At 31.9% G+C, this 14,955-nt stretch overlaps 2 protein-coding genes across 2 annotated transcripts; both read left to right on the plus strand.

The window, feature by feature from the left end:
• The first annotated feature begins 1,877 nt into the window (after positions 1-1,877).
• LOC109338685 (putative glucose-6-phosphate 1-epimerase) lies at positions 1,878-8,182 on the plus strand. The gene is made up of 9 exons (XM_019575971.1): positions 1,878-2,180; positions 2,621-2,695; positions 3,419-3,475; positions 3,873-4,033; positions 4,183-4,323; positions 5,263-5,365; positions 6,073-6,172; positions 7,006-7,244; positions 7,780-8,182. Exons 1-8 carry the CDS (start codon positions 2,034-2,036, stop codon positions 7,218-7,220), a joined length of 999 nt encoding a protein of 332 aa, XP_019431516.1. The 5' UTR covers positions 1,878-2,033; the 3' UTR covers positions 7,221-7,244; positions 7,780-8,182.
• A 4,178-nt stretch (positions 8,183-12,360) lies between these two features.
• On the plus strand, positions 12,361-14,594 carry LOC109338683 (peroxidase 45-like). Its single transcript, XM_019575970.1, has 4 exons — positions 12,361-12,639; positions 12,924-13,121; positions 13,388-13,553; positions 14,147-14,594. Exons 1-4 carry the CDS (start codon positions 12,388-12,390, stop codon positions 14,551-14,553), a joined length of 1,023 nt encoding a protein of 340 aa, XP_019431515.1. The 5' UTR covers positions 12,361-12,387; the 3' UTR covers positions 14,554-14,594.
• The last annotated feature ends 361 nt before the right edge of the window (positions 14,595-14,955 follow it).

Genomic DNA, 14,955 nt, shown 5'->3' on the forward strand with positions numbered 1-14,955 from the left:
CCTATGACTTAATTAAATTGTTTCGGAAAAATGTCAATTTGAGGTAACGCGATAAGGTACGAGTCTCATAGTGCACTATCCCACCCATAACTTAATTAAATTGTTTTGGAAAAATGTCAATTTGAGGGAACATGATAGGGTACGAGTCTCATAGTGCACTATCCCACCCATGACTTAATTAAATTGTTTTGGAAAAATGTCAATTTGAGGTAACGCAATAGGGCACGAGCCCCATAGTGCACTACCTCACATTAATTTAATTATTTATTTAAAATGTCAATTTAAGAGAACGCGATATGACGCAAGTCGTGAGTGCACTACCTCTCATTGATTTAATTTTGAAAAATGTCAATTTAAGGTAACGCGACATGACACAAGTCCCATAGTGCACTACCTCTCATTGGTTTAATTAAATTGTTTCGAAAATGTCAATTTAAGATAACGCGACATGTCACAAGTCTCATTCATTGATTTAATTTTGAAAAATATCAATTTAAGATAACGCGACAAGACACAAGTCTCATAGTGCACACAACCTCTTATTGATTTAATTAAATTGTTTTAAAAATATTATTTAAGGTAACGCGACATCTCATAGTGCACTACCTCTCTCATTGATTTAATTAGGTAATTTTATATTACATTTGTATATATATATATATAAACATATTACTAATTTATAAAAGAAAATAATAAAAAATCATAATATTTGAAACAAAGCAACAAAATAATGAATAAATAAAAGAAAAACAAAAAAAAACTAAACAATAACGTAAAAAAACATAATAAACATTATAAGGGGGAAAATTAAAAATTGGGAATTTAGGGTTACGGTTTTGGAATTAATTTAGGAACTTAGGGTGAAATAGATTTGAGGTTTAAGGTTAAATTAATTTGGGAGTTATGTTTTAAAATTAAATTGAGGATTAAGTCAAAATCATTTTAATTTGGGATTAGGGTTAAATTGAATTTGGAATTAGGGTTGGGGTTGCCATGGAGGTAACCCCTTTTGTTGGAAGGGGCTACTGGAATGTTGTAGTGGGAACGACGGCGACGGCAACAGCGACTCCACCGTCGGCTATGGTGGTTAAACCACCATGCTTCTAGGCTGCTGGAACAAGAAGGAAAAAACAACCGCAGTGTGTTAAATGACAAATTTTGGTTTTCGAATACAGATATTCAACATTATAGACACATTACATTAACACAATGAAGAAGAAAAAGTGACAAATGTATCTTTTAGAGCTTATGGAAGATAAGAAGATTTAGTTTCTCCCTTTACTCTTTTCAAAAATGATTCCGCCTCTCATTTTTTGAATTTTAAAATTTGAATGTGTCTTCTTTTCTAAATTAGAATTAGGTTTGCCTCTTGAATTTTTCTATTGAATTCCCCTAATGAGTTGCTAAGTTTAGGCTTAGATAAGGGGGTGAGGATTAGGGTTAAACATTTAACCTAGTGGACTTACTAAGACAGAGTTGCCACACCCCTTTAACATTACACTCCAATTTCTATTTACTCAGCAATTTATTTTAAAGGTAATTTACCCGATCAAAATTGGGTGTTTACAATATATATACATATTGTATATCTACATATTTTTAATATTTTATAATATATTATACCAATATATGAATTTAATGTTTATTCTATATTAAAATTAAAAATTTCATTCAATCGATTTAAAAATCTTATTTCGTAATATATATATATATATATATCGTTCAAATTGATAAGCGGCTTTCACTTAAATTTGTTGAACACTCAAAACTCAAAAGTTTATAAAATTTAATTGAGTCAATTCCAAACATAAATATATATAATTTGCATTAAAGAAAAATGTTCTCTAACAACAAATGTGTTATAATGAGACAAGGTGCGCGAAATAATAGACATAGAAAGAAGCATGAGTTAATGTCGTGGCGGTGAAGTTAAGCAAAGCTAAAGAAAAAAGAGAGAGAATTATATCATTCTTCTTCTTTCTTCATCCCAAGTAACAAACACTTACACACTAGTTCAGAATTGATAAACAAATATGAGTTCTATCGAAAAGGATAAAATTCCTTCATCTCTTTCATCTTCTTCTTCTCTTCCACTTTCAACTCCTTTCGTCGATTTCTCCAAAGGTATCAATGGCTTCGACAAGATCATTCTTCGCGAATCTCGTGGCTCCTCCGCCGAGGTACTTACTTTCCTTTTCTCCAATTTTGCGATCTGCGATTTTCCTCCATTCTCGCTTTCTCATTTTGATGATCTTCTTAATTTGTTTCGATCTAGAATTGTTAGATCTGCGTAGTATTTGTAGTTTTTTCGTTGTTCGATTTTACTGTTTTTGCTTCTATTTTCAACTGCCAAATTATCACTCGTATTATTATATTATTGGCTTAGACTACTATGATGATGATGATGATGTCATTTCATTTCTTTGTGTGTGTTGTTGTTGTGATTGAGAAAGTTGATTTGTGCAACATTTATGGAGATATAGTGTCTCTATTTTCTTGCCTTGTGATTGATGGATGAGAGAGAAAAATGCAAACAAGTGTGTTAGACAGTTAGAGTATAAAAACATGGGATTAAGTTGTTCATAACTACAAATGATATAGCTCTTGATTTTCATTTCAGGTGTATTTGTACGGTGGTCACGTAACTTCTTGGAAGAATGACCACGGCGAGGAATTGCTTTTTCTCAGTAGTAAGGTGTGTATGTATGTTGTATCGAAGATGTTTGTTATGTCAGAGTTAAATTCTGATGAGATTTTGAAGTCTTCAAGGTTGTTTTTGGATATTTAGTGGTGTGTGGAACGGAACAAAGTTACCATGCCATTGTTTTGATATTTTATGATGTAATGGAGTGAATGAATAAGTTGGTTTTATCATATTCCATCCCATACACCAAATTGGGATGGAAGAAAAAGAGGTGTTGCATTGCATGGAATGGATCAGGTTCCATCGCATACCATCATATTTAAAAGTTGGGACCTAATATCATTCCATTCCATTTCATTCTTTTCCATCAATCTAAACATAGTTTGCTCTACATATATTCATAGTTCATATGTTAAGTGATTGAAAGAGTAAATAATTTGACTTCTAACAATTTTAGGATCTTTTGGTGGTTTGAGATCTTATTTTTCTTTTAAAATAACACTGATATCAATCATTATTGTACCATGCTTAGAATTTAATATGTAGAATGTTTCAATTCCTTATATTATTAACATTTGCTTCAAAAGCAGTAAATGTAACTCGTTATTCTTCCTTTTCCTGGGATTGTTACAGTTAATGGAATATGGCCTAAATTATTATTTTAACATGGTCTGCCCATGTGATGTGGCTGTCATTTTGAAAATTTTCAACTCCTGCTATCGTGTTAGTAAGCTATGATTCATCTTATTTTACTAATATATTTAACATGTGCAGGCTGTGTTTAAGGCTCCTAAGGCGATTCGTGGAGGAATTCCAATATGCTTTCCGCAAGTATGTACTTCTGAACTATTTCTGTTTTTTCATGATTGCTTTCGTCATGATAAAGCTATTTTGGAAGACAAGGTAGAAAGGGAAAATGGGCAAAAAGATATGAGAGCGAAAAGTGTTAATAGCTCATATACTAACTCATGAAAGTTAAGCTCCCATGTTCTTAAAATGTTACCATTGTCATGATTTAAATCATAGATTATCGAATTCCTCCCAGAAGGATATAAGCATGATATCTTAATTGTTTTCCTTCTAGATACTGATTTCTTCATCATACTTAATCTATGATATACTTGATATCTTAAATAATAATTGAACCAAATATAACAATTTAATGGAAAATTTTAAAATCTATTCTGGATATCATCACAATCACTGAATGGCTTTTCAAAAATTGCAGTTTGGAAGCCATGGAACCCTTGACCAGCATGGGTTTGCTAGAAACCGGATATGGGCTGTTGAGGATGACCCTCCTCCTTTTCCAACAACTACTTTGAACAAAGCCTTTGTTGATCTGATTCTTAAGCCCTCAGAAGAAGACACGAAGATTTGGCCTCACAGGTATACGTAGGAGACATTCAAAATTTTGTTACCTATATGTGCCTTTATTGTTTTTACTACCTCCTTTAACAAAGAATAGTTTTTCCAGAGTTTGTATTGTTTATGATATATTTCATTCCGATATTATATACCATTCTTTTTGTATGTAGTTTTGAGTTCCGTCTTAGGGTAGCTCTGGGACCTGGAGGAGATCTGATGTTGACATCTCGGATCAGGAACACAAACAGTGATGGGAAGCCATTCTCTTTCACCTTTGCTTATCATACATACTTCTCTGTGTCAGACATTAGGTAAGTGCTTGAAACCTGTATTCATAGACTTTAACATCATGGTTTTGAACTAATGTACTTGTCTAGTTGTCTTTATTTATAAAATTATTCTGTTGACACATTTAGCAACTTGCTGCCCTTTTTTTTGCAACCTTGATTTGTCTCCTTCATTAATGACCGTGACATGATTTAGTGAAAATTCAGAACATTGTACTTTTAGTTGGTGCTGAATGTTGTGATGGTTAGATCTTCTAGTTGTCTAGAATGCATTTCCAAACCCTCTTTTCTTTCCTTGATATACTTCATTGCAACAACAGGTGAATTTATGTAGAAAGGGATCTTAAATCATTCTCATTGGGGGTTTTATTTGTGGGGGAGGGCGGGAGGGGAGTAGATGTTGTTATCGTCGTCTCTTTGTCTTAATGACTTCCTTCTTTTGTGAAATAAATTAGGCATGGAACTTTTAGATTTATTGGCTTTTGTTATATGAAATGCAGCGTTTGGATACATAGATTTTCAAAGTGTGCTAGCATAGATTAAAATAAGTCAGTGTAGTTTCTACACACAAATGCTGTTCTATCTACCAATACTTGTTCGTCCAAGTGGCAAGGAGCTTGGTTCCCTTCGAGTAAGGTCTTGGGTTCAAGTCTTGTGAATGGAAAATTTTGCATTGTGACTTTTGGACTGCGAGGGTCTCAGACCAAATTATTGCTCTATCTATTTATGACAATTCTTTCATGTGGTGAAATTTCAAGTTTTGTTAAATTTCTCAACTTTCATTTGGTTCAGTTAGAACCTTTGTGATGTATCAAATCACATATATTTCATTATTTTATATATTTATATAACCTACTATTTCTAATTACCTTTGTCTTGGCTAGTTTCTGGACAAAGTTTTCTTTTCTTTTTAGTATAGGCATATAAATAGAGCATCTTACTCAATTATTTGCATGTGTTCAGTGAGGTTCGAGTGGAGGGACTAGAGACCTTGGATTATCTTGACAATTTGCAGAACAAGGAACGCTTTACCGAACAGGGGGATGCTTTAACATTTGAATCAGAAGTATGTATGTTTTCCTTTATATCTTGTTTTCGGATGCACGAGGCTGGCATAAATCAAGGATATGAATTTATTATACTAATTGAATTAATTGAAATAAAAAAAAATGTTTATATACTTATTGTGTTATTTATATAAATAAAAGAGAAACATTGTAGGCTTGGGTCGTTTGGTTATATAGACTATGGGACCAGTTTATAGTTCCTGAAGACCAAAGTAATGTTTTCCCTATATATATGTGTGTGTATATATATACCAAAGTAAAATTCCAGCGATGTAAAGGCGTGCTGTTTAATACTCTTCATTCACACTTCACAGAAACAATTAAACATCTGTTTCTTCCCCATCCCACTCTTTGCTTTTCCCATCTTTTCTTTATTTCATTTTTCTTTTTCTTTTTTTCATTTTCACCCTTTCTCTTTCTTTACCTTTTCTGTAATAAGGGTGGCCATTTCCCAGGTTGTGCTGGTTGATGCCATGCCACAATGCCACCAATTCAATGTCTGGATATCAGTGATATCGTTGAAAATAATACTAGAGAAGGAAGGGATAAAATAAAGAAATAACACATGTAACCTATTTGTGTATTGGTGTACCTTGTTTGTGCTAATACCATACTCTATGCACATATATGTAGCCATTGCTAATATACTAATGTTTCATAGGTTTTGGTGATTTCAAAGTGATACTTGTTTTTATTGATATGATAGGTTGACAAGATATATCTCAGCACCCCGACAAAGATTGCAATTATTGATCATGAAAAGAAGAGAACGTTTGTTTTGCGCAAAGATGGCCTTCCAGATGCAGGTGAGTATTTCATAAGGTGTACTAATTGGAACTTTTGTTATTTGAAGCTTTATAATTTAAAAATATGCAAGTGTGCTTTATAGATGTGTAAATATACAAGAATGACATGGTACAGTGGAAAGCGAAGTTTCCTGGTAGGGCATAGCTTAAAGTACTTCTGTGTCATGATATAACGTTACTAATGTTTGTTGAAGTTAGCTTTCATGTTCTAAATAAAAAGGCACTTATCTCTTTTATTTCCATGTTTGAAATCTTCCTCTAAGTTTTTAGGTTGTACCAAGTAGCAATACAGTGAAATTGACTATTTCGAAGCACCTCTATTTGAAGCTAGCAATGGCAATCAAACTTAAATACCTATCAATGTCTTCATTTTTTATGTTTGTGCTTGGGTTGGGTTATAATCTAGTAGTGTAGGTTTTTTTAAAGCTAGTACTGGAAAAATCAGAAGCACAAAATTGATAGCTTCATCTGACACAACTTAACAACTTTGTCTATGCTGATCAACTGAGTACTATTGCATACAATGCTTTTTTTTTGCACATAAACATATAGGGTCAGCTGGCAGCCCCATCCTAGGGTTAAGGCAGGCCTCTAGACACAATAAGTACTTATGGAGGCACTTATAGATGACCCAGCCACCAACAATGGGCCCTATCAGGAATTGAACCCTGAGCAACTTCGTTGAAATTTTCCACCCTTACGAGTTTTACCAACCACTGTTGGCATTACATATAACTTCAATTATAATTGTGCTGTAATGTCCAAGTTCTCACAGTTAAAGGACTGCACTTCTAACCTTTTTGTTTTCTAATAGTTATTATTTATCTTTCCAGTGGTGTGGAATCCTTGGGATAAGAAAGCGAAGGCTATGGCTGATTTTGGTGACGATGAGTATAAGCATATGCTCTGTGTAGAGGCTGCTGCTATTGAAAAGGCCATCACTTTGAAACCCGGAGAAGAATGGAAAGGAAGATTAGAGCTTTCAGCTGTCCCCTCAAGTTATTGTAGCGGGCAGCTTGATCCCCAGAGAGTTCTTCAGGGCAGCTGAAAGATTGTTCTTTGTCCTGTACAGGTAAATTACTAAAGAATGAAACATTTCAATTGTCTTTTAAGTTTTAACATTACCTTAAAAATGAACCACATAAGCCTTGGCATAATTTTTTAATACTTGGATAAACTTATTCTCCTTTCTTTTAGTGTGACATGTTTCTTTGTTTTGTACCATGAAACTGTAAAGCCACAACAAAGATGACTACAAATCCTTTAGTTTTGATTAAGAAATAGAATTTGTATAATGCTAGTGTATTCCATTTTAGTTTTGAGTCTGAGTTGCCATTTTTATAGAAGATGCATATTATTGCTTAAGATGATGCGTAGGTTAAAGAATAGCTCTTGACTCTGAAATTTGGTTATCTGATTAAACAATGGAATTATCTTTTAAGTAATCAAGTTTGATTAATGTGCTTTGATATTTGTAAGCATCTGATTGTTCAGCCATTAATGCATCTTCTTTAGTTCTGGACTCTGGTCTTACTCAGACCGCATTTGTTTGTCCTTTAAGATACATAAACATTGTTTCATTTAAATATTTCTCTAATCTTTTGCAGATAGCTTGTTGCAACAGTGATGGATGATGAAAGGAAAGTATCTAAGTAATTTCTCCCCTTCATGTTCCATTTAAATCTGTGTTCAATGGTTGAACTCACGTTGGATAAGATTTTGTTGAACTTTATTTTTCCTGTAATGAATGATGAGTTGTTTGGTCATGACAATCTCAACAAATCATATAAGTATAACAGTCCACAGTTGATTGTTGCCATGCAAAATCAAAATTGCAGCCATAATTCAACATATTTTCACGTTGGGTTTAGTGGCCCAGACCAAGAGGGATTACTTTTGAACCTATATAGTTTTTGGGTTCTTAAATCCCTGTGGGTTCTTTATTTATAAACGGTGTATGATATTTAATACATTCTTGGTGAATATTTTATAATACTAAGAAAAAATGTATGGCAGAAGAAGATTGACATGCTATATGAAATATTTCAATGACTAAAAAACATGATTTTCTAAACATTCCAGCCTAAAGAAACGAATACTTCAAAGTCTCATCAAGACGGTTTTGATCAAATTGACTTTAGGGTGTTTGGGAGTTTTGAAGTGAAAATATTGTGGGTTCGGGAGAAGATTGGAATCGGTCATTTCTATTCCATTAATTCTTCTTTACTAAAGAATCAAACACTAATGTCCCTTTCTATTTCTTCCCCTTCCAAATACCTATCAAACATGTCATCATAGTTTCCATTTGCTTTGTGTTATGCTCGATCGGTTCAAATTTTGATGTCAATTTGATTGTGTTTACATCTCATCTTATTCCATTATCATTTAGTTCAATTACCCTACTATTACTACCATATTTGTACCTGTTAAGTGTGAATGTAAAATGCTAGCTAATCAATTAATGCCAGTAATAAGTTCCTTGGCTATCCCTTCTCATCGAAATGCTGTAGCAACTAGTAAGCCATATCTGTGACAAATTTGACTTTTGTTGTTTGCTTAGATTTCACTTAAAAGGTGGTGGAGTAGCGTGTACTGTACAATTGTTGCCTGGCATGTCATAATTTTCGATGCCCATAGGTTATACAATATGTTTGCTTGCGGGTTCATTAACCTGTATTAATATCTCATCAGCACTATTAATAATTGGTTGAATGACATTTACTGATAATCACATATAAGGATTAAAGTAAATGGATTATACAAAAAAAAAAGGTTTGTTTAAAATAGCTTTTTAGACTGACTATAAGAAGCCACAAGATATTTTTTATCGAAAATAATGTATTGAATGAATTAAAGGATATATGTACTTAGTTTTTCAATAAAAGTTGTTCTCTTTTATGTTCTTATCAACAAAAGCACTACTCTCTAGTTTTGGTCAATTACTTAGTCAACTAAACTTATTAATCTAGTAATCACCCAGCTGTCAAAATAGTTTCTGAAGAAATAAGGCATACGAAACAGATCCCAAATAGTAAGATGAATGTACAGTGAGAGTATCTACCGTTGTTGATCTTAAAGTTGTTATTAATGGAATAAGTATATTTTTCGTTTGTTCTTCATTGTATCATATTTATTTTTTGCTTTTGTTCTTAAATAAGAACAATTATGGGTTGTTCTTAGCCAAGGGAAATTGACGAGAGAAGTAAATGTTGTGGAGAAAAAATATATGTTGTGGGACCCAATAATAATAAGAATAAAAATGATGTTTGTCATTGTGAAGAAAAATATATGTTGCTATTATTTTATTGGGAGTTGAAATAAATTATAAAATAATGTGTGAAATCGAAATAAAAATGAAATGTTTGTTTTTCTCCATTGGGGAGATGCTCTATGAATAATTGGTCCTTTTTTTTTTGGTTATTTGCTACATTAGATTAGACCTTTAAATGAGATAGTAGTGTGTTGATATAGGTTATCTAGCAACTCAAATTCATTGCATCTACCTTCTAACGCGTATTCATCTTTATATATATGCCATTTAATAGTTTTATGATTTCTTTATATACTGTATTTTTCACTTTACCCTTATTATTTATTACTTCAATTGAAGATACTGACTACACATATATTAGTCATTGTCTTTGGCTATGCATATTAATATAGTGAAATTTGAATAACTTAGCCATATTTATTTTATTTTAATTTTATATGAGACTGTTTATAGTATCTAACTGCGTGTGGGAAATATTAAAAGATGCATAAGAGATTGGACGAAGTACTAGCAATTAATTTAGCAAATACTAAAAAGAAAGGGGAACAATAAGGTTATACACAATTATTTAATTATTGAATTCCTTCAATGATATCAGAAAAATATGTCCTTTATAATTGATAACAAAAAAATTCCACTTTCATTATCTTTACACCATAAAAGGAATAATCTTTAATTAAATATCACTTAAGGAGCACCATAGAGAAAAAAAGGAGAAATTTTAGTTCGGTCTTATAAAGAAATGTTTAATGATAACATCGTTAAAAATGCTTTTTAAGCATCCATGGAAGAGTTTAGATCATCTCAAATATCAAATAGTCAAGTATAAGATAGAGATGCTAACATTTAACACCATTTTTTAAGGGTTTAGATCTTCATTTATTTTTAAATTACATTTTTTATATAATATAACACATTTTAGAAGTACTAGAGGTCTAGGAGAGAATTTCAATTTTAGAAAGCTTTCCGTCCATATCATGTACTAAATATGTGCATCCAAATAGGCATTAGAATACCTAATGAGAGCCTACAAGTGATGGTTCAAGTGGTATATGTTTGATTCACTTTAAGTAAGGTCTTGTGTTTAAATCTTGTGGGTGAAAAATATTCGCTGAGAGAGTTAACCCTACATATTTATAAATGTTTCCGACTCGGACATGATTGCCTATAATGTGTGGATACTATGAGGAAAAAAAAAAAAAAAAAAGAATACCTAATGACATATTAAGAAACCAAAATGCCATCAACTCTTTCACATGTTAGAATGATTCATTGCTTTTAAATATTTTGTTCACATAATCTTAGGGTAAGTGTAGTATGTTCAAATATATCATAATACACGTTAATAGAAAATATAACAATACAGTTATCAAACATATATCAAGAAAAAGTCCAAGTCCAACCCATGATTATGCTATGCTTCCAATCAATTTCTTTTCCATCGGCACTGAAAAAGGAATATAATACTCCCAAATGCTAGTAGTAAATTTTAAATGAAAAACAAATAATCAATTATCTTGAGAATATAAAATTCATTAAAAATTGTTAAATCATTAGAGGATATCTATTTAAACATTTCTTAAAAGTTGATAAAATCAATCTCAATACTACTTGAACCTTTAGATATTTGTTTATTTGACTTAGAATTTGATCCTCTAAAATTGCCACTTGGTCTGATTTGTGCGTGTGAGGATTCTGAGGAAAACAAATGTTAGGTTTAACATTAACGTGAAATTTTTATATTTTGGTAGATAAATAAATGAAGTTTGTAGAATAAAGTCAATAAACTATAGATAATCTCATTTGCAATAATCGTTTGGAGAATAAAAAGCATGCGTGAAGGATTAGAAAACGAATAATATATTATTTTAGTTATTCTAATTAAATTTTTAGAAGTTAAACAATAATTTGTGAAGATTTCTTTATTCAAGGAAACATTAGGACCAAAATAAGAGGGTCAAATTGTATTCGGTGGATCAAAATATATAGGTTATAAAAAATGTGTAATCTATATAACAACTTTGAATAGATTATAATATCTATACATGATAGTATACAGATTTATATTCTGTAAATGTATTATTCATCATTTCTTTGTATTACTTTTATTTAATTTAAAGTCAACAATGATTAAAATAAATAATAAATAATACAATCACAATGTAAAAAAGTCTTCTAAATATCTTTTTCTCTTTTGAATAACCGGCCGGAACAAAAATATTAACTTAAAGAGGTAAACAAGGTAAAGTTTCATTTATAGTTTTTTTTATAGAAGAGGCTACAGAACTGTCATAGGGAGTGGTTAGGAGGTGGTAACATACTAACATGCAATTGAGTTGACATTCTAATTAAAAGAACAAATTGCCAATCTTGACATTCTCCAACTATAATTTGCATCATGAAAATGATGGAAATAAGTGACCCTTTCTTAGATCCTCAACTCAAATTTTAATTTCCTTTCAGTTTACTTAATACATTCTTCACTTACGGGGTAAAATTGTGCATATATATCATTTTCAAACTTCACTAAATGGGAGTCTCATGCACTCAATTGTTTTCTTTTACTACTTCATATATACTGTTCAACAAACTAGTTAGTTGTATTATTAACATATAATATATATAAGTAAACTTTAATTGTATGCTTCACAAAACTTTATTAAAATTAACATACAACTAGTTTTCTGGCTAGACTATAGAACATGAATATTTAATGCTATCTCTAAGCTTCAATTACGCCCAAGTCATAGAACATATACTTATGTCACTAGCCAGTCTGTCCATATAACAGATCTTTGTTCTTATTCTCATCAATCATTCTTAGATTATTATGTAGCAGAAGTAACCTTATTAAATTGCAACCCTTTTTACTTTGCTATTACATGTTAACTATACATACACATGTAAATTATATATAAGATAGATTATAGACCTTACAATTTGTATGATCACAGCAGTAAAACAAAACAACTTAGTCATGAATGCTTTTCCTAGATTCCTTGTGGTTTTATCATCCTTTCTTCTTCTCTTGATTAGTACACGAACAAGCTCGGCTCAACTTACTCGCGGATTCTACAGCAACATATGCCCCAATGTTGAACAACTCGTTCGGTCCGCGGTGGCACAGAAGTTCCAGCAGACCTTTGTGACTGCTCCTGCAACTCTCAGACTACACTTCCATGATTGCTTTGTAAGGGTATGTAAGCCTACTTCATGATTTCATGGTTTTGCTTTGAATAATGTTACAAACAATGAAGTTGGTGTTGATTGAGTTAAATAACTCTTGACTTTGCACAATTATATAGATTGGTTTATGTTAGAAAATGTATGATTATTCATAAGTTTTTTGTATTGTACTCAAAGGAGCATTTGTGTATTGTGCATTTATGTGTTTGTAACATTTATTAATCATTGTTCAATTACTTTGGTTTATTAGGCCTTTGAAAAGGTTATTGATTATTTTGATTCATTTCTGCATAGGGCTGTGATGCATCAATTTTACTTGCATCTCCAAATAATAAAGCAGAGAAAGATCATCCTGATGACATTTCGCTAGCCGGAGATGGCTTCGACACGGTGGTTAAGGCCAAAGCAGCTGTTGATAGTAATCCTCAGTGCAAAAACAAAGTCTCGTGTGCTGATATTCTTGCTCTGGCTACTAGGGATGTCATAAATTTGGTATAGTTTTGGCCTTCTTTACATTACTTTGATATGCTACATTTAAAAAACTCAGTAACTTATCTCTGGTCCAAATTTTAACTTCATCTGGATTCGAATCCAACCGAGAGAGGTCCATTAGCAATCAGAAATTGTTGAACCGATCCTAATATTGTACATTAAGCATTACCTCTCTGGATAGAACAAAGTTTACATCTGAATCATATTAATCTTTGGCATTACATTAACTAATGATCCGATCATTCCTATGTAATTGCATAATGTAGAGCGGTGGACCATCTTATGAAGTTGAATTAGGAAGGCGTGATGGAACAATATCGACTATTGCAAGTGTTCAACGTCGTCTTCCTCACCCCGAATTCGATTTGGATCAGCTCAATTCCATGTTTAACTTTAATGGTCTCTCCCAAACAGATATGATTGCATTATCAGGTAACTTCACATAGACTTCAAAGGTTCTGTTATTTCAGAATCATGCTATGCTTACTTTGCAGTTTGCACCAAATGATTAACAAATTTATATTTGAGTCTTTCTAATAAAGACTGTCCATTTTTTATTCCTTAACCAATACTTTTGCTAAGATCTGTCTTTATATTTTGATACTATAAAAAAACATGAATCTGTAATGATTGAACTATAGGATTTTTTCCATTGATTTGATGCACCAATTGAAATATAGTATAAAATAGTGTTTTAAATTGTGGTTATTGTATTTGCCGTCATTGTGGTTGTTGCTATGCCGACTGTGGTCGTTGAATTGTAAATTATTTTGGGATTAAAAATTTATTTTTGAATTCGATGTGGTTTGATGTGGTCCGATGTGATTATACTATGATACAATCGGCTATATCATTGTAATTCGATGTCATATATATAAACGTGGTATGATATGGTTGTGGAGATCACCACAACCATAATATTACGATTGTATCACATGATATGGTCCGCAATTTAAATCATTTATACTATAAAATTTAAAACTTTCTTTTCAACAAGCCTGAAAATCTGTTATGTTTTGTGTTAGGTGCACATACAATTGGATTCTCACACTGCAACCGCTTCTCAAAAAGAATCTACAACTTCAGCCCCACAAATAAAATTGACCCAACACTAAATTCACAATATGCCTTACAACTTAGACAATCTTGTCCTCTAAGAGTTGATCCTAGAATAGCCATAAACATGGACCCAACAACACCTCAAACCTTTGACAACCAATACTTTAAGAATCTGCAACAAGGAATGGGTCTCTTTACTTCTGATCAAGTGCTTGCAACAGATGCAAGATCAAAGAACACAGTTAACTTATTTGCTTCAAATAAATCAGCTTTTGAGAGTGCTTTTATTGATGCTATAACTAAGATGGGAAGGATTGGTGTTAAAACTGGAAATCAAGGTCAGATAAGAGTTGATTGCAGCAGGGTGAACTAGGAAAGTACATTGATGCTATCATTCTCCTTATTTTTGTTTCATATATGAGTGTTGTGTATTTGTATATTTTTAGTTATGCTATATTTTATTTTTGAGTTCTATAATAATTTAATTAGAGCTTTCTATAGTTATGAATGTAGATCGATAGGATTCTCGATCTTAAAACAAGTTGTCGGATGTTTATTATATTAAAAGTTGTATACGGGTTGAGAGACACAAATTCGCTAGTGCTAATATTTGGAATTCTTTGAGCTCTACTCCCCAAAAATGCAAATGGTTCTTACAAACAAAGAAAGATACAATAAATTTAAGGTATGATTGTTGTTCTCTGAGGTAACATAAACTACCCTTGCTTTTGTCGAGGCAGTATCTCCTAAACAAAACTTCTCTAACATTGATGCA

This window comes from Lupinus angustifolius, unplaced genomic scaffold, assembly GCF_001865875.1.
Source record: "Lupinus angustifolius cultivar Tanjil unplaced genomic scaffold, LupAngTanjil_v1.0 Scaffold_35_207, whole genome shotgun sequence".
Lineage (NCBI taxonomy): Eukaryota > Viridiplantae > Streptophyta > Magnoliopsida > Fabales > Fabaceae > Lupinus > Lupinus angustifolius.